This window comes from Poecilia formosa, unplaced genomic scaffold (genome assembly GCF_000485575.1).
Source record: "Poecilia formosa unplaced genomic scaffold, Poecilia_formosa-5.1.2 Scaffold0, whole genome shotgun sequence".
Lineage (NCBI taxonomy): Eukaryota > Metazoa > Chordata > Actinopteri > Cyprinodontiformes > Poeciliidae > Poecilia > Poecilia formosa.
In genome coordinates, this window is record NW_006799939.1 from 3,707,188 (window position 1) to 3,725,496 (window position 18,309).

General features: G+C 38.9%; 2 protein-coding genes across 2 annotated transcripts in view; one reads left to right on the plus strand and one right to left on the minus strand.

The window, feature by feature from the left end:
* Positions 1-13,520, minus strand: part of LOC103140270 (uncharacterized) — a 52,749-nt gene extending 39,229 nt beyond the window's left edge. Inside the window, exon 1 of the mRNA XM_007555462.2 lies at positions 8,361-13,520. Coding sequence (XP_007555524.1) covers positions 8,361-8,456 — 96 coding nt within the window. The 5' untranslated portion in view covers positions 8,457-13,520. The remainder of the gene's footprint in view (positions 1-8,360) is intronic.
* LOC103140203 (proline-rich transmembrane protein 1-like) lies at positions 1,476-16,379 on the plus strand. Its single transcript, XM_007555255.2, has 3 exons — positions 1,476-1,770; positions 4,859-5,083; positions 15,729-16,379. The coding sequence occupies exons 1-3, from the start codon at positions 1,642-1,644 to the stop codon at positions 15,885-15,887; spliced, it is 513 nt and encodes a 170-aa protein (XP_007555317.1). The 5' UTR covers positions 1,476-1,641; the 3' UTR covers positions 15,888-16,379.
* Positions 16,380-18,309: the final 1,930 nt, after the last annotated feature.

Consider the following 18,309-nt stretch of genomic DNA (forward strand, 5'->3'; position numbering starts at 1 on the left):
ATAACAATGAAAACAGAAATGTTTGCTTAATAAAATAAATCTATGTCTAATAAAGGTTATTTTCCAAAAGCACTTTTAATCTGACAAATGAACCTCATCTGAAGGCATATTCTAATCTATTGAATGAGTGTACATTAGATCTCCAGATAGTATGAAAAATTTACTCTTGGAGATAAAGGATCTGCCGGTCACAGAGTTCTTGGTTGCCTCTAGTGGACACATTTAGCAGGTGCTCCGCTTTTCAAAGAAATGTGGATGAATCCCTGAAGAACCTATGGAAGCCCATTTCCGCCACTCTGTTAAAAAAATAAAAAATAATTATCTCATTATAATGATATACTATCTCATAATAATGAGATACTATCTCATTATTATGAGATAGTATCTCATAATAAAAAAAAATAAAAAAATAATTATCTCATTATAATGAGATAATTATTATTTATTTTTTTTTAACAGAGTGGCGGAAATGGGCTTCCATAAGAACCAACCAATTTCAGTCTGTTTTTTAAATACAGTCAAAAAGATAAAATAAATCAAGCTGAAGTAAAATAAATGAATTGAGACATCAACAGTTCCTTAGAATGAAATCACTAAATAAAACATTATAATGGTTGTGAACAAAATTTCCCCGAACAGGGTTTTGTCTAGTATTACTGGATCATTTCAAGTTTTTCCTGTAAACGTGTGAATGGAGCGAGATGGCCCACTTTAACCCCACCCACCTGCTGCTCCCTGCACAAACAGACCGGAGATAACTGGAGTCAAATATCAGCGGACCCAAACAATGGCTAAATTATGAATGGATTTCAAACAAAAAAATACAAGAGCATAAAATACAAATTTCACGGGAAAATTTAAATGTAAATGTCAGTAAAGGTGGCCCACTTTCTGGGTGGGGTGAATCTGTTTGAAGCTTTGAAGCTGGGGCTGGGGAAAGAGTGTTAAGTTTGGAGAAAATGTGTTTCCTACGAACACGCATCAAAGGTGCACATCTTTGCCTTTGAGTTCACTTAATAAATGCTCAGATGCATGTCGAGTGAAAACCATCCTGCAATCATCAGGGAGACTCACCCACTCCATCCATCCATCCATCCATTTTCCGTCACCCTTGTCCCTCAGTGGGGTCGGGAGGGGTGACTCACCCACTCATATAACGAAATCAAAGCGGTAATCTGAAAAGTTTCAAAATAAAAGTAGGTTTTCAATTTCAATTTGATTTCAAATCAGCACGCGGGAGGATTTGACTCCTGATTTCACCGGTTCCTCTATTTCAAGTTTAAATATAATTTGTTGGTTATTTAACAGCTTGAGAAGAAGGCTAACTTACAAACATCATGGTCATTGTTTTATTTTAGGCACCACAGAGTGAGAGTAGGGGCGCTACACCACATTTTGTTTAGGATTTTATTTGTGAAAGCCGCACCGGAAGTGTTGTTTTGAATTCAACAAACTTGATACCGCTTGTAATTATAATTTTTGAGCCCCCTGGTCAGATCATTTACTCCAGGTGCCTTTTGTGTGGAGGACAGTTTTGGAAGAAGTGTTTATCAAACTATTCGGGAGGGAAAAGAACATTCCTTTTTGCTTTGCTTTTTTTTTTTTAAAGTGATATTTCAGAGAGGTGAACTCTGCAACTCCATGGATTCTAACAAGTCAGCGACTGCTCCAGGCTGGGACAATGAGAAGTCCTCAATGGTTCAGAACCCACCTCCACCTTACTATGATAACCCGGGAGCCGTTCCGCCGGGCCAGGCTTACCCCCCGCAGGTAAGAAAAAAAAGTATTTATTAACTTTACAGCTTTGTGTAGTTTATTTGTGTGTGTATATATATATATATATATATATATATATAAACAATAATTTGTAAAGTTTAACGAAAATAAAACTTAAATTATCTTTGCTTTAGTTATGTTTTTTATTATCATTTTAAGAAAAAAAAACTATTTAAGACTAATTATCCAAAGAAAAGAAAAATACTTTTGGTTTCAGTTCACCTGAAAGTTGACCGTTTTCATCTCATCTTTCACTGTGGGTAAACGGTAGCAAGGCGTGGCTGTGAATGATGACGCTTTGCTGTGATAGACATCAATGAATTAAATAAGTTTCAGGTGTTCCGTCTCCAGAGGTTTTTCTTACTCACAGAAGACAATACTACAAGCCAAATATGACATTAATGAAACCTTATATGATAAAGCATAAAGAAGTTATGAGCATGCGTTCTGCTTGTTCTCATCCAGTGATGAAGGTAGCAAAGAGAAGTTGCTACCTTCATATATATATATATATATATATATATATATATATATATATATATATATTGCTAAAAAAAATAAAGGGAACATTTCACTTTAATTTTGTGTGTGGCTCCAAATCCAGGCCTCCATTGGTTAATAAATTTGATTTCCATTGAGGATTTTTGTGTGATTTTGTTGTCAGCACATTCAACTTTGTACAGAACAAAGTATTCAATGAGAATATTTCATTCATTCAGATCTAGGATGTGTTATTTGAGTGTTCCCTTTATTTTTTTGAGCAGTGTAGTGTTCTCTGTATTTTGTGTGTATATATATATATATATATATATATATATATATATATATATATATATATATATATATTTTTTTTTTTTTTTTAAGATCCTTCCTTTTTGTAGGTAAAACAGGAAGGATTGAACACATTGTGTGTGTGCAATGTTCAGTTACTCGCTCATCATTTAGTTTGGTGCCTCGCCCAGCTGGACAAATAAACAACCATGCACATACGCAAGAGCAATTTGGAAACGGGACCAAATAATTTAGCAGTCCTGTTTTTTGGACTAAGGGAGGATCGAACCCACCCACGCGTGGACGGAGAAGATATAGCAAACTCGACACAGAATGACGCAGAACTTTGTTGTTCCAAGGCAAAGGTTTGAACCATCTGCCTGCTCAGTGGATGGCAAAGTGATGAAATAAATAATAATAAACAGCACAATTTCAATAGGCCTTTGCAGCGCTTGGATGTTTTCTCTCCTCCATAACACCCTACATTTTTTTTTAAATCTGGATCTTCCTATAGTTAAAGAAATTGGCACTTTCAGATTATTAACACAAAAAATATCTTTTAAGCCTGCAAAGGTAATCTAATCAGATTGAAGTTTTTATCCGTTCTGACAATGATTCATTGATTTTTAGTTTAAAATTTAAACTAAAAATCAAGTAAAACTTAGATTTTGGGTTTAATTACTGGTTTCTGATCCAGTTATCCAAACATGCACAGACTCTGTACAGACAAACTGCAATGTTTTATGTTTTGACTGTTAAGGAAAAATACTTAAATACCATTTTGAAACTTTTGGCAGCACGTAATACGGAGGAGTTTTTGGTCAACTGAAATGGTCAATACGATGTCTAGGTGTCTCCAAGTCAGTTTATCCAATTGCCGATATGCAGCTCTACTTTTGTATTCAGTCTCTGCCATTTGCATACTTCCGTTTATTCCCATGTACCTACGCTATTGTGTTATAGGTTAGTTTTTCTTTGTAGGCGGTACCGCGAGTAATGTACAGAAATAACACTGAGTCACAAGTTTGCAAAGTGGGAAGTACCCCCTTTTTATATGCAAAGTAGTTACAACTGAAATGGCAAAAGACAGAATTTCAAAGAGGCAAACTAACCGGCCAATTCAAAGTCCTTTAGTTTCAAAACGAGCACAAATCATCATCCGACTTGCTGTAGAGTTGATATGAAGAGTTAACGCCCATATGTATAAAATAATCTGTATTATGGCCCAACAGCTTCGGTTTTTTCTGAATAAGATATTTTGTAGTTTGCATGGAAACGTAAGTCTCAACTCTGCTATGTTCCTTAAAGGAAAGATACAGGCTTTACATTTTCTTTTTCTCACTTTCAAATGAGGAATTTCATATTTTCCGACCTTCAGCAACTCCTCTTTAAGTGTTTGAGGTATTGGAATATTCCAGTTAGGTAAAACCACCGCAACTTTCACCTTTTTCAGTCATGTTTGCTTCTGCATTTTTGACTGTAAAATATTACTCCCAACTTACTCATAGGGAGGAAAGAAACTGACCTAACAGATTTTCGATGATGTCTTGTATCAGAGCTTCCTTTGGGTTCTACTGTGCGTCCTAATTTTGCATATTTTACGTAAGTCCAATTAGCAAACTAAATAAAAGATTAAAACAAACAAGAAAAAAAGGATTCCAACAAATGATGATGCACGCACTCAACGCCAATAAGTGGCCCTGACCTGCTTAAGTGCACTGTTTGTAACCACGTTTCCTCTTCCTCTCTCCCGTTCTGTACACAACCAAATGAACACACACACACATCCAACACACCCCACCCAGCTTATTGTGCTTCTGATTTTTGTCTGTTAGGCAGTCCTGAAGTTGAAAAGCATTTTTTTATTTTTTTTATTTTTTTGTTAATTGATCAGACACTTGGTTTGAAGAAACTCTGGTTGGTGTGGTATAAAACTGTTCTATACTTCAAAAACCAGATAGTCAAATTTACTCAACATGTTCTAAATGTATAAAAGAACAGTTTCATTTAGCACCAGCTATGAAACATAAAGCCAGCCGTCCGCCTTATCGGACTTCGTCTTTTTACCACAAACTGTAGCTTCCACTTGTTCTCATGCACACAAGCCACTTGTTTTTTGTTAGTTTACACTAAAGTGCAAGATGCACCTGTTGTCTTCCACGCCCCGCTCCGGACTGCGTTACCCTGTGTGGTAACACAGTCCTACCAACACTGGTAGTTCCCTGAAACATAGCAATGAAGAAATGTCCCCCCTCTCTCCGTCGCAATCCAGAAATATGATTCAATTGCATTTTATTCTTGCTGCGTTTAGGGTTATGGATGCCCCCCGCAGCAAGGCGCCATGTACAACCAGCAGGTGTATTCACCGGGCCAGCAGTACCCGGGGCAGCCGGCCCCCGTCATCATGCAGCCCACCATGTATGTCACCCAGGGCCCTCTGACCAACCCCGTCAACGACTACATGGGCTACTCCATCTTCACCATGCTCTGCTGCTGCCTGCCGCTTGGAATCGCCGCCCTCATCTACTCCATCTCGGTGAGTTTTTTCACTGGTAATCGTTTGATCTCTGCACCTCTGGTGAACGTATATCTGACTGCTTCACCCCAGGAAGAGATGAAACGCCAGGCTGGCCCCTGGCTGCATGTTAGTGCAGGCCTGTTCGTGCAAGCTGATGCTCCTGCACTTGTTCAACCACATTATGGCAACAAAAGCCGGATTAGGAGGAGGATTCATTTTGTCTTGTAGGGTCTTACTTTCAATTCCACTTTTGCCTTCAACGACAAAAAACGCTGCCTGCTCTAACAGGTCTAGATGATTTTATTCAGTTTAGTTCACATTAGACACCTTTTGAGTGTAAATATTACCAAGCATAGTCAGGTAGAAGATGAGTGTAAAGAATGTTGTTTTGGATGTGGCTTTTAACTCCACTACAACAAAATCGATTTTCGTTTTAACTGCTAACTTAAGTTAATTAAATAGAAACCAAAACATAAAGACGTTCTGAGATTAAATCACTCAATTTGCAATACAAGTGATATCTTAAAGTGTGGGGTTTTACTATAAGGGTGTCAGAATAAAGACACGACAAACTTTTTAAAGACATTTTCGAAAACCATGTACCTTGTGTTTGTTTTTTGTTTTTTGGGGTTTTTTTTTTTACCACATTATGTTGTTAATTCAACAAGTCCTGTTTTGGAGAAGTAAGAGGCATTTGCTGGAAAAGGAGTGGGGAAGTGCCCTGAAGGCAGAAGGCACAGAACATGTGTGGAGTACTCCATTGTTAAATTAACTGACTTCTCCGTTAGATGAGTTTTAAATACATTCAAATCTATGTACGTCTCTTGCATCTCATGAAGGTTTCGAGAAAGTTGAGGGTATGACAAAACTGCGAGTTGAAATGTGCTTCAGCTTTGTTTAGTTTACTGTACTTGCCCTGCTGCAGCCAGCTGGCCCCCATGTGCGTCAGTCATGCGTGGCAGGAGCTGTGCTGTTGACAGACTGCGGGGCCGTTCCCTCAGCAGCAGCAGCAGATGCTGGAAGCTATTTTGTCCACATATAGCACCAGCAAAAATTTATGTCGAGGCTTGGAGCCCCACACTGCAACATAGTGCAGGACGCTCCTCCCGCCCTGGACATTTAAGTGGCTTTAATGTACAAATTGTCCCAGTGGTTTAAAATGCCTGCAGGTCGTTGGGAGTATCCGAGGCGCTCTGCTGGGTACTGTGACCTGAGGCAGTCATTGCCCCTCGGTGGCTTCTCTATCAGCGGTATTTAATGAATCATTAACCTAAAGATAAACATTAACTCGGACACCAAAACATTGTGATAAGTAATAATTTAACTTGTTTTAACTGGAGACACTCGTGTTAAAAATGGACTCTGAAAATATCTGCACGTATGTAACTTATGAAAAAATATGGCTTCTCCATATTTGTTAAAATTCTCACCATTTTGTGACGATTTAATATGAGACAGATAACCTCCCTTGCCTTTTCCTCGTGCTCCTACTGCCATCTGCAGGAATGCATCAATCGTCAATTGACTGCATCAATTGTTGCAGTCAATCATTCTTGTGTATACTACTCTCAACATGTTTAAGCATAAAAAAGTATATCTGATTCAGTAATTGATTGACAAATCAATAACGGCACACATGAGAATAGCTTGTAGCAACACTAACTAGCTTAACATGACTGGGTTATTACTAGCAACTAGTATATTAAACAATTCCAAGAGACGCATAAATATTAAGATAAAACCCTACATGAACCATTAGCAAATTTTTATACATATTTTGTATCGTTTCTTTATTGTTAAGTCAATACTCACTCACTTATGACCCACACTGACACAACAGCAATGACTGAACCTATAACAACAGTCAGCTCTCGACCAAACTTGACCACAGTAACGCTTTACTGACTAGGAAGGCTGTCAAACAACATAACTGGAACGGTTCTAACTTTTCATCATCATGTTGTGTGATTCTTGCTCTCTTGTGTGTATTTGGTGATAATGGAGTGATGTTTTCTTTTGGGGGAAGAAAAACAAGGCATAAAGCAAAATCCAACATAAGTCTACAAGTTGTGTCGCTGTATTCAGTCAACATCTCGTTCCTCGGCGTCGGATGTTTGCAGAGATGCGTTGAGAGCAAGCCCCCAAGATGTTTAGACCAATCGTTAAGTCGCTTCTCAATTTGAATTCTTCCTTTTCAGGAAAGAATTTGCTAAAAATACGCAGAGACTCTCAGCTGTTTGGGCCTATTTTACATGAGAAGTCTCAACAACGTTTAAGGTTTGTTTTTTCATCCTCCGTAGATGAGGGATTTTTTGTTTGTTTACTGTCCCGAAGCAGACAAAAAAGGTAACATCGCCCATCCCGCTCCAGGTTGAAAACACAAAAAAGGTTAATCTGAACTTAGTAGTACATATCACTCAGATTAAACTTTTAACCACCAATGAATAGAGTTGTGTTGATGTGATCACATTACTCCACGATAATGTCATTGCTGGTTAAAGAACATTACTAAGGGAGCAAATAATGTTCGACATAGAGACACCAGTTCTGCTTTCTTGCAAGGCAGAGAGAAAATTGATCAATCCTTTTGAAATAACACACTTCCTGTTCCCATGGTTGCCTTTAGACAAAGACCAGAAGCTTTAGCTTAAACAGTTTTGACTCGGGTGACCTGCTTTATAACTGGACTTTATAACATCCTGAAGTTTTTATGCTGTCCTTAAAAACGTACAGTAAAAAAGAAAATCTTTGTATCGACTTTAGAAGTCAGCTGAGCGTACGTTTCAGAAAACCTTTGGAAATATTGGAGTTTTGCTACAAGAAAAAATAAAATAAAATTACTGGTCACATTTCACTGTGAAATCAATTTTAAATCACTTTAGATGTAGATAATATTTAAATCAAAATGGCATGCTTGGTTTTGATCCATTTAACTGTAAATTGTTGCATAACAAGATAAAGTCTTATCTCCCAAGCGAGTTCCTACCTCTGCTGACATCACACAAGGCTATTGATTGCGGATGCTTTTTTCCTCTGCTCCCAGCATTATACAGCCCAGGAATGGAATCAGAATTAGAATTAGAATAACTACGGACTTAGAATCCAGAAATACTTAACAGGAACATCACTGCTTAGTTCATATTACTTTTAGCCCAGAAAAAGGATTTAGCTCTTTTTCTTTTTTGTCTTTCCTATGGTTTGCTATTTTTTTGTATTTCCTTTTAATTAATGTAAAGCACTTTGAATTGCCTTGTTGCTGAAAATGTGCTATATAAATAAAATTACCTTACCTTACCTTAGAGTTCACTGGTGGTTTCTCTTGCTCTTTTTTCCCCTCTTTATTTGCATGTTTGTGAATTAAGTAATTCATTTCTGCAGCATATGGAGACATTAAAACACATGATGGAAGCTCACGTCACGGGCTTTCATTTCCAGAGATCCAGGCAGCTCAAAAGTAGAAAGCACTGTTGCCGTGCAGTGTACTCCATCAGCAAACGATTTGTCCTTTGCAACTCAAACAAAGTGCATCATCTGGTCTTTCTCTGGGTAATGGGGTAATTGGTAATGGCATAATGATGTTTATTGCAACTCTTCTGGGATCTGCTGTCTTATCATCTTACCAGAAGTGCAGCCAGACAGGAAATGTCTTCCTTTGCTGGAAGAGAGGCCGCTGAAATGCTGTTCGAAATGGGAAACACTGGAGTTTGTTAGAAATTAACAGCATTTCGAAGAAACTGCGTCTGCTTTTGGTTCCATAAACAAACTTTATTCTTCTGCATGTTCTACAGAAGAGTTTCCTGTTTTGGTTTATGCATTCTGCTAAGCGCCGCTTCGCAGTGGCTCTGCATGATGAATATGTTGTTTATTGTCGATTATACACTGCCTTGCAAAACTATTTGGAAACACTTGGAACTTTTCTCCATTTTTGTCACATTTCTACCACAAACCTCAGTGTAATTTCATTCAATCTTTTGTGAGAATCTCTACACGGGACGACTAGTTGCAACATGCTACACAAATCTAGCCTGGGAAAGAGTAGCAAGAAGAAAACCATCACAGAAAAAAAAAAAAGAAAAAAGTCGTCAGATGTCTTGATTGCCCATTGATGCACTTCATCTAGTGGCCACGGAAAATATGTTGAAGAAACAGCAAAGACCAAAACTGAGCTGTAGATGCATGCAAAGCCGTGTGTGAGGGAGAAACTAGCGTAGCACGTTCGCCTGATGGGAGGATGGACTTGAGGCTGAAGCAGAGATTCACCTTTTAGCACAACGATGATGCTGAGCTGCAGCTAGAGCTGCCATCAGTTGGTTTAAACTTTTTCAGATTGTTGTGTTTATTATACAGTCCCATGTTACTGAAAGAGATGGAGGAACCACCAGTGCAGAAAGTTCATCACATGAAGAGCTACTTGTCGGCTAAGAGTTAATCATTTATGATCTGTTTACATTCATTTGTGAAGACGCAGTAAACATAACGTGGTGTGGGATTCGACCATTAGGCTTTTTCCTTATTAGGACTCGTGTCAGAGAGCCGAGATAGCAGCGGACGGAGACGGCAGCGAGATGCTGCAAAACAAACCTCTTATTTCCACTGAACCCACAGCGAACGGGGGAAAAAAGTCCTGAGTGGTTTTCACTCAAGTTGGCTCCTGTTTTTTCCTCACTTTCCTGCAAAGACAATAAAGTTGTTTTCCACCAAAAAAGGGAAAAAAATGTCAGAAATTTTGGAGGTGGACAAAATCTGCTGCAAAGGAAGTTCAAATTAACTTTTTTTTTTTTGCTGTTGTTTTGGACAAGTCTGATCTCAGATTTGGGTCATCGCAGTTTGGGTGGAACGTCAAGACAAGCGGCATTTTGTTGGGAATCTGAGCTCACTGCACGCCGCTCTCCGCCTTTGTGTTTGCGCCGTGAAAGGGTTGCTTTCTTCCTCCTCAACTCAGCCTTTTATCACTGACGGGAGCTGAGCATCAAACCGTTTCGGGCCAGTGGATATTGCGTGCGAGAGCGTGGGGTGTATTTCACCAGGCGAGAAACTCCAGCATGGGATCATTTCCTCTTGTCAGTCCCAATGTGTGACCCATAGTTTCATTCTTGATAACAAACGTTTGGGAAGTGCAGCCCTCCTTAAACTTACTTTCAACAAGTGTTCAAGAATTTCAACATTTGCAGTATGTTTCTTCATCATGAGCGTTTCGCTTTTTTTCTTTTTTATTTCTTTTTTTTTTTTTTACAGAATGCAGGTTTAAAGATTGAGTTTTGCAGTCTGGTATATTGAGGCTCGAATAACCAGTTCATCTGGGTTTTTTTTTTTGATGAACTGTTTATTCTCTCTTTCAGTATTTGATTGTGTTTGTGAATAAACAAACTTGGTTACTGTACATGTTTGAACAAGTCTGCTTTTCTCTTTCAGCGGTCCAGGGCGTTACGAATAAATGACCAAAGCACACAATGGGAACTTTTCTCTACAATCTTGACTACGTGTGGCAGCTTTCAGTTCTCTTCCCCCTTCCCTTCATAACAGCTAACCTCTACTAGTTTTTCATACAATGCTGAACTTATGGGAGAGTGATGAAGCAATTTTCTTTTACCGCCAATATGAATTTAGATAAGCTGTAGACCTTGCTTCCTGATGGTAAGCATCTGTGAGCCTTTATAATGAAAACCTGAGATTAAAGTTGACGAGCGAAGGTTTGTCGTCATGTTTTTCATGTTATTAAAGCATTTCTTTCCTCTCTTCTTTGTCATATTGCAATAAAACCTCCATGTTGGGATATCATGCGACACGGCCAACAAAAAGTAGTGCATTATTGTCAAAGTGAGATAAAGTGATTTTCAAAGGATTTTACAAACCTAGAAAATGCACTCCTATCAATAAAAACCCAGAATCCCAGCAGACGTTTCAGGCAGGAACTTTAAAACTTTACAACGGGGTTCGACCACACTGTTCAGGCCATCATTTCAACCTGGAAACAGTGTGGCACAAGAGCAAACCTACCAAAGCGTGGCTGCCACACCTCAGGTCGATAGGATAAATATGAGCCGTTTTGGGGAAGGCTTTAAAAAAAAAAAAGGAAGACACTGGAAAGTTCTGTTTACATGTAGGGAACAATAGATGCTTGGAAAAAGACTTGTTCAAATAAGACCGTAACTAAATGTTCTTACCAAAAGTGGAAACGCTACACACGCCGTTCCTACTGTGAAATATGTTGGCGAGAACTCTGTTTTTGTGGGCTGTTCTTTTTTTCAGTGGGTTTTTTTTTTTTTTTTTTTATTCAGTGAGTTGTGTCAGGACTTACTTACCGATACAACCCATTGAAGCTAATTTGTTAGTAAGTGGGAAAAATAATGTTCCCTATATGTATTACGGTTAAAGGAGACTCTTGGAAATTCCAAATAATGGTCAAAATTAGAAAAAAGCTTTATCGATTCCTCTGCTTTTAGAATGCCATGAACCACGGTGTTCCAGTCTGTGGTTGAGGTTAATCTGTGGTTAGAAGGGAAGACTTTACTTGGCCAGAGTTATCATGGGTGAAAGGCGTCATGAAATTGTCAAGTTTGTGTCGGCGTTGGCGAAATTGAGAAACAAAATCCCATCGAATGTAGCCGTCTGACTGTGAGGTCACTGTGTTTTCTTCTGAGAACAGGACGATCGAAGCTTATATCTTTCTGCCTTACACATTTTTTTCCAACCCTCTTAGTTTTTTTTTTTTTTTTTTTTAAACAAGGAGCTTGAATGCAGTGAGGCACTTTGGAAAGATATGGATGAGTCGACCTTCCCTCGCCTTGACTCGTATGGCTAAGCCACTTGTGAAATCTGATTTTCTTTGAGCACTCGGTCGTCTTTCATTTGTTTACATCTCTGGTAATGGGCCTTCCAGTCAGACCGGTCTCTCCAGACCGAGAGAACAATGGCAGGAGCAGCATTATCGTGGAAGCGTTTAAAACTCAATTTTTATAATGGAGTTGCAATTGGACCCAACGGCTGAGGGAGTGTTTTTGATTTTACCACCACATCCGTTCAGCATGGTTCTGGCAGACTGTGGGAGTGGGTTAGAGTTGGGTGAATAGCTCTGTGGGTGTATCCTCATCATCTGATAACATTCCTCCAAATTCAAGGGCAGCAAGGCGTTGGTTTACTTTGGCAGCTTTAAGCGGGGTATTCTTAGAAAGACATTCACCGTGAAGCTAAATGGCATTCATGTTGGCTATGGTGTGTTAACTTCAAGAAAACAGTCTCAGGCTAAAGAATGCATCGAATAGGGTTCTGTGGAAAAACTCCCTCACTCCCCCACACCCACATCCCCCACTCCCTCACAGATTACTTCTGGGTTGTTGTTTTTTCTTTCTTTCTTTTTTCTCTTTCTTTTTTAACTGTTTCACATTATATCAAAGATAACCAGAGTAAATACAAAAAAAAGGAGTTTATTTACAGAGACTGAAATCTGTCCAAACCAACCTGGACCTATGGGAGAAAAGTGAACATAGTGATTGTGATGTTTAGCAGCTGCGATGACTAGTAATGAGTCCCTGACGTTGCTATGGGGAAATTTGGGCAATTGTAATCACAAGTGCTTCAAAGCTGTATAAATCTGGATTCATATCAGTGAGTTTGTTTCTTAGTTCTTTAGTTTCTGTAGATTGGGCCGTGATCTGTTACTTTTTTTTTTTTTTTTAACTCTTTTAGGTGCCTTCATGACTCTGGTAGTGATCAGGATTGAATGTTTGGATGTTGCTTCTGAAATTAAACTCACATAATCAAAAACTTTGGTTATTTACCTATATTTTTTTTTACAAAAAGAGGGGATGACTTTCTCACACTTGGATAGCTCTCCCTCCTCTAAGAAGTGTATTTTGTATTTTTTCAGGTTGTTTTATATCTTAACATTTTTTGACGATTTGACGGAAAATAAATAGATTTACGCAACTGCACGTAAACCTTAATATGTACTTTTCATATCTAAGCAGGGGCGCTGAATCTCCCACCCCGAGCCAAAGGTTGAACTTTGTCATGTCTTTAGATATCAGCTAGGAGAAATGAAATATATAACTATAATCAATTATTTGCTTATTTATAATTATGCTATAATCAAGCAGCCCTTATGGTGGCTGTAGAGGGGCGTAACTCTGAACGGATCGGGCCACGTTTACTGTAAACGCGGCGTTGCTTCCTGGATTCAATCTTTCTTTGATCAACCTACATGCATTTTTACATGAATCACAGGGGAGATTCGCACTTTTGTGGGTTTTTGAGGTTTTGCTTTTTTTTTCTTCTTTATGCTTGTACTCATTTACTGTCACGTTGTAGCAGTGCAGCTTGTTGTTGCGATTGACTTCATGTTGCTTTACGATGAGATCGGAGTGAGTGCACTGCAAAAACAAGAAAGTCTTACCAGATATTCTTTGTTTAGTTTCCAGTGCAAATATCCTAGCACACTTGAAATAAGATAATACTAAATTACAGGTAACTTTTCATTAAGATAAAAGAATTTGATTTAAATAAACAATTCCTTAGTATTGATAAAAAAGTAGCAGTTCAATTGGCAGATTATTTCACTTATAACAAGACATTTTTCCTGTTAAAAGTGATGTGATATTTCATATTTGCACTAAAGACTAAAATTACTTGGTATGATTCTCTGTTTTTGCAGTGAATTACTGAAGTTGAAATGCCAGAATGTTTTTACTTGTATAGATGGTGACCTTTGAGTCTTGATTTTTCTTTTCTTTTTTCCAGTTAGAAACACACAAGTTTACAAAGACACTTTGCAAGACAGATGACCTTGCCACACTTTTGTGTTTTGTTCTGTTTTAGTTAGTCTCCACGTAATCAATTCCTCCCACATTAAGCAGCTGTCTAATCTCATCCACTGAGGCCCCGTTCTCTGTTAGACAGTGGAGGAGAATGCAGACTCGGACTGAGCAGATCATTTGAAGAGGGCTTACGGTATTTACAGCACTTGCGCAAACACAGAGGCAGGCTCATCCACGTGAGACGAGTGCAGAGGCAGGAGAGTGACGCGTGTTGCAGAAACATCCCAGGAACGAGGCTTGCAGGAGACAGGAAGTTGCAGTGAGGCTGATGCATAAGCAGACCGCCGAGGAGCACAACACGAGAAAGTCAGCCGGGAACTTAAGCTGATGATCTGTTTGGGGTAACAAGCAAAACTCAAAAAGTCTGCTATGTTTATTTGTTCTCATTGTGGTGCACCACACCACTGATGGTGGAAAGCTAGAGCTACCGAGCTATCTGACCGCCACCGGCAGGCAAGAACACAACGACATGGGCGGACGGAGAGGAAATCGACCAACTGGGGGAACGAACTCCTACCACCGTCTCCACAAGACCAAAAATAACATCTTTCAGTCAAAACGTTCCCAGATGAAAAACACTTGGCTGTAACCGTTTAAAAACATCTTGCCAGAAATCATCAGAGAACATGCAATGAAAGAACAAATGCTCTGTAGTTTCAGTATCATTGTTAAAGACAAAACAACAGTTGGTTTTGAACTTAAAAATTCAATAAGAAAAAAAACCCTCACGCACACACACACACACACGGTTTAAACTTTGAAATTGATTTCAGGATGAGCTCACTCTAGCCTGAAAAGAAGAAAATTTCAAATCCATCAATAAAATCAATGACATCAATGCCCATGGTGTGTGTGTTTGTGCAGTGGGAAACCCTGTTTGTTTTGTTCCATTTTATACACACTACTAGAACAAACTTTTCCTTTTCGGTTCTATGTGAAACGAGATGAATCTCTCCTTATTTAAGAAAAACCAACAGACAATTGGGACAAAAACATTTTGTAAAAAATGTGCCTAAAACTGCCACACCAGTCAAATCTGTGGGTTCTCCTACAGATGTGTGCAGGGACAGAGATGCAGATGTTTACAGTACGTACAGTACATCACATGCCTGTCATGTACTGTAAACACTGTGTAATGGTTTTACTTACCATTTAAGTTGCTGTATTTTTCCCATTAGGAGTATAAGTGCTGCAACTTGTTACCTTTTTTTTTTTTTCACATGAGCATCTATTTAATTACACACCTTTGAGATCATGGAGCCTGAAAATAAAAACATGCGGGTTCGGTGTTTGTTGACTGTTTTGTAGTTGTGTTTGTTTTAAGCCGACTGATGGTAACTGAATGCTAACTGCTGATTAGCATCGTTTACATATCAACCTTTTCCGGTGGTAAACGTTTGTCCTCCTCCCTCTTGCACTTCTCCAGGTTTGTGTGTAGTTTCAGCGGCTGCAGTACGTAGATGTTGAGCATTTCTGGTGTTTCAAATCCATCAGATATTTGCTGAAAAGCATGAACCAAGATTGAGTTTCCCCCCCCGATAGGCTAATCCTGCGTGTGTCTCCTGTCCAGGCAGCTCAGGCAAACGCTGCGGTGGGTCTGGTTCCCTTGCAGTGTCTGTAAAAGATAGTCTCTACAAAAAAAAAGGAGTGGGGGGAAATGAGATGTTCCTCTTGTTGCACCATTAAACTCATTGACTGAATGAAGCAGCAGTTTAATATTCTTCCTTTTTATACCGTAGAAATAAGATTTACTTTCAAAACTCTGATTGTACTGCATCTTGTATGTGCCTGTTTTATTTTATTCATTACTTCCTTCTTATTGTATTTTTTTTGTTTGTTTTTGCCTGCAGGCCCGTGAAGCCAACCACACCGGTGACCAGATGTCTGCAGAGAGGAACAGCAGGACCGCCAAGACGCTGAACCACGTGGCTCTGGGGCTCGGGCTCGGATCCTTCGTCCTTGGCATCATTTATGTTGTGGTGGTTGTCGTTGTAGCTTCCGCACACTAGTGTCTCCATTTCATACCTTTACTATGCATGCTTCTGTTACATAATTATGAATTATACTGGCCAGGTTGGACGAGAAGCTGCCCTGTGGTTGCATTGTTGAATAATTGTGTTAGAGAATGTAATCAGTGTGATTTTTTTTTTTCCATCGTTGTTTTGTAATCAAAGTGATTAATTATCTGCTTCTCTTCTGACAGTTTTATTTTTGTATAAAATGAAATGTTTTTATGATTATTATTATTATTTCAGACAAAGTGGGGCAATCTGCCTCTCACAAAATCTGCATGAATTTCTAAAAAAAAAAAGTGGAGCTGCTGTAGCGGACGCAGCTTCCTCCATTGGCTCTGACTCGATCCCGTTCTGAAGTAAACCAAACCGTTCCGGCTATTTGGCAATGATTTTATTTTCCCTTTTTCTACATTTTACAAACCATGCTTAAAAGGCTTTGTTCCTCAATAAAGAACATCTTTTTAAATAAAGGCACAATGTAAATCATTTGTGAGTCCTTTTCTTTCTGTTCTGCGTATCCAACTGCAATAAAAAAAAGGAAAAATTGTCCATTTAAGACAGTGAGTTTGATGTAAATTTAAAGTTGAAGCATTTCTGATGCGTTCTTGATTTAAAAGGGAGATTAATGCTTCTTTTTTTCTAATACTGCAATAAAAGACGAACATTGATTTTCATTTTCCCTCAAGCAACGTTGGATGCAGAGAGAACAGGATATGACTCGTCTTCAAGTTGTCTGCTCCATTATGATGTCTCAACAAAGATCCCACAGAGGCTTGAGATTCATCCATGGACTCCTTTCCACACGCCCGTTTTGTCTCCACTTCTCCAGACCTGCTTTCATTTCCTCCATTCACTCCATCACGAGTTCATGTCCAAACTGATGTGTCCGCATTTACTGTTCCGCTGGGGGTGGGGGGTTTTCTTGCCTTCTTCAGTTTTAAGTCATTGTGCAATACAGTAGAACCATTTTTCCACCCCTGCCAGTATTTGGTTCCATTTTCTCAAATTCTTTCCTTTGAGATTGTGGGAATCCCACGGAATTCCACGATCCCGTGGATTCCCGTGGGATTCAGTCGATGATGGCTCAGGAATAACACTGCAAAACTTGAGAGAGAAGTGTAAAAATATAGAGACTTGCAAAAGTATTCATTCATAGAAGTTTTTATTTTATTTATTTTTTTGATCATATTCCATCCTCAATGGATTTTCTTTTAATTTTATGTGCTACACCCCCCTCTGTAGCTCTGGCTGCATGTTTAAGTCCTGCTGGAAGGAACATCTATGCCTCGATGTGTCTCAAATCTTTTTGCATGCTGACTTCCCCGTATTTAACTCTGGTTAAACTCTGACTGACCTGCAGAAGAAAAGCTCAGCAAAAACATGCTGGTGACAGCAGACAGACCATCCACTTCCTCTGCTGGGTCAGTTTAACATGGACATTCTTAGAGAGATCCAAGCCAACGGTGCAACTTCACTAAATATCCAGGAAAAGTCTTTATAAAATCAGGGAAATCATTCATTGCAAAACTACCAGTGTCCATATGTGTTTTAGCGCAGACGCCTGGACCGCATCCGCACAGGATCTCAGAGCAAAGAAGTGCAGTGAAGTGATAGAAATCGGTTTGTGGCCTCCCTATGCTAATTCAAACATGTCTAGCTCTGAAGAAGAGATAGAGAGATTAAAATAAGGCGATAAAATTGACACTTCAGAAACTCTGTCATCTTAAGGGGCTAATAGAAGATTTTGATTCTGGCTCTTGTCTGTGGCAGTAAGACTTTCCTGTCTTGGTCTCTGAGAAGCGGCTCAAGTCTGTAATCCTCTGTATTTCTTAGCAGCTTTATTTGCTACATCCCTTCTCTCTTAACGCTGCCACCGTGTCTCATTGTGGTGACGGCGCATTCTGGGTGATATCCTGTATAGCAGTGGTACCCAAACCTGTCCGCCTCTACATTTGGTCCGGCCACCTCGACAATACCAGAGAGCATTTAGATTTTTTTTCATATACCGTATTTTCCGGACTATAAGCCACTACTTTTTTCCTAAGTTTTGAATCTTGCGGCTTATATGTGAATTTTTCTTCAACCACCAGGGGGCTCTTTAGGGCATTTTAATGGGCGCTTTTTTCTTTTATTTCCAATAGACCCTTTTCACATGACGTCACACAACCTCCGTTTTGGCTCGAAGCTGTGTATCCTTAGTTCCGGTGTACATAGTAAGTAACGATAAAGTTGTCTATTTCATATATATATATATGTAAAATGGACACATATATATCTATATATATCTATATAGAGACATATATATAGAAAGAGAGATTTAGATATTTATATATATGTATATATCTGACAGCATATGTTGATCAGACAGAACACCAGAGCATGGAGTTTACACAGTCTCTAAAACATTTGCTTAAAA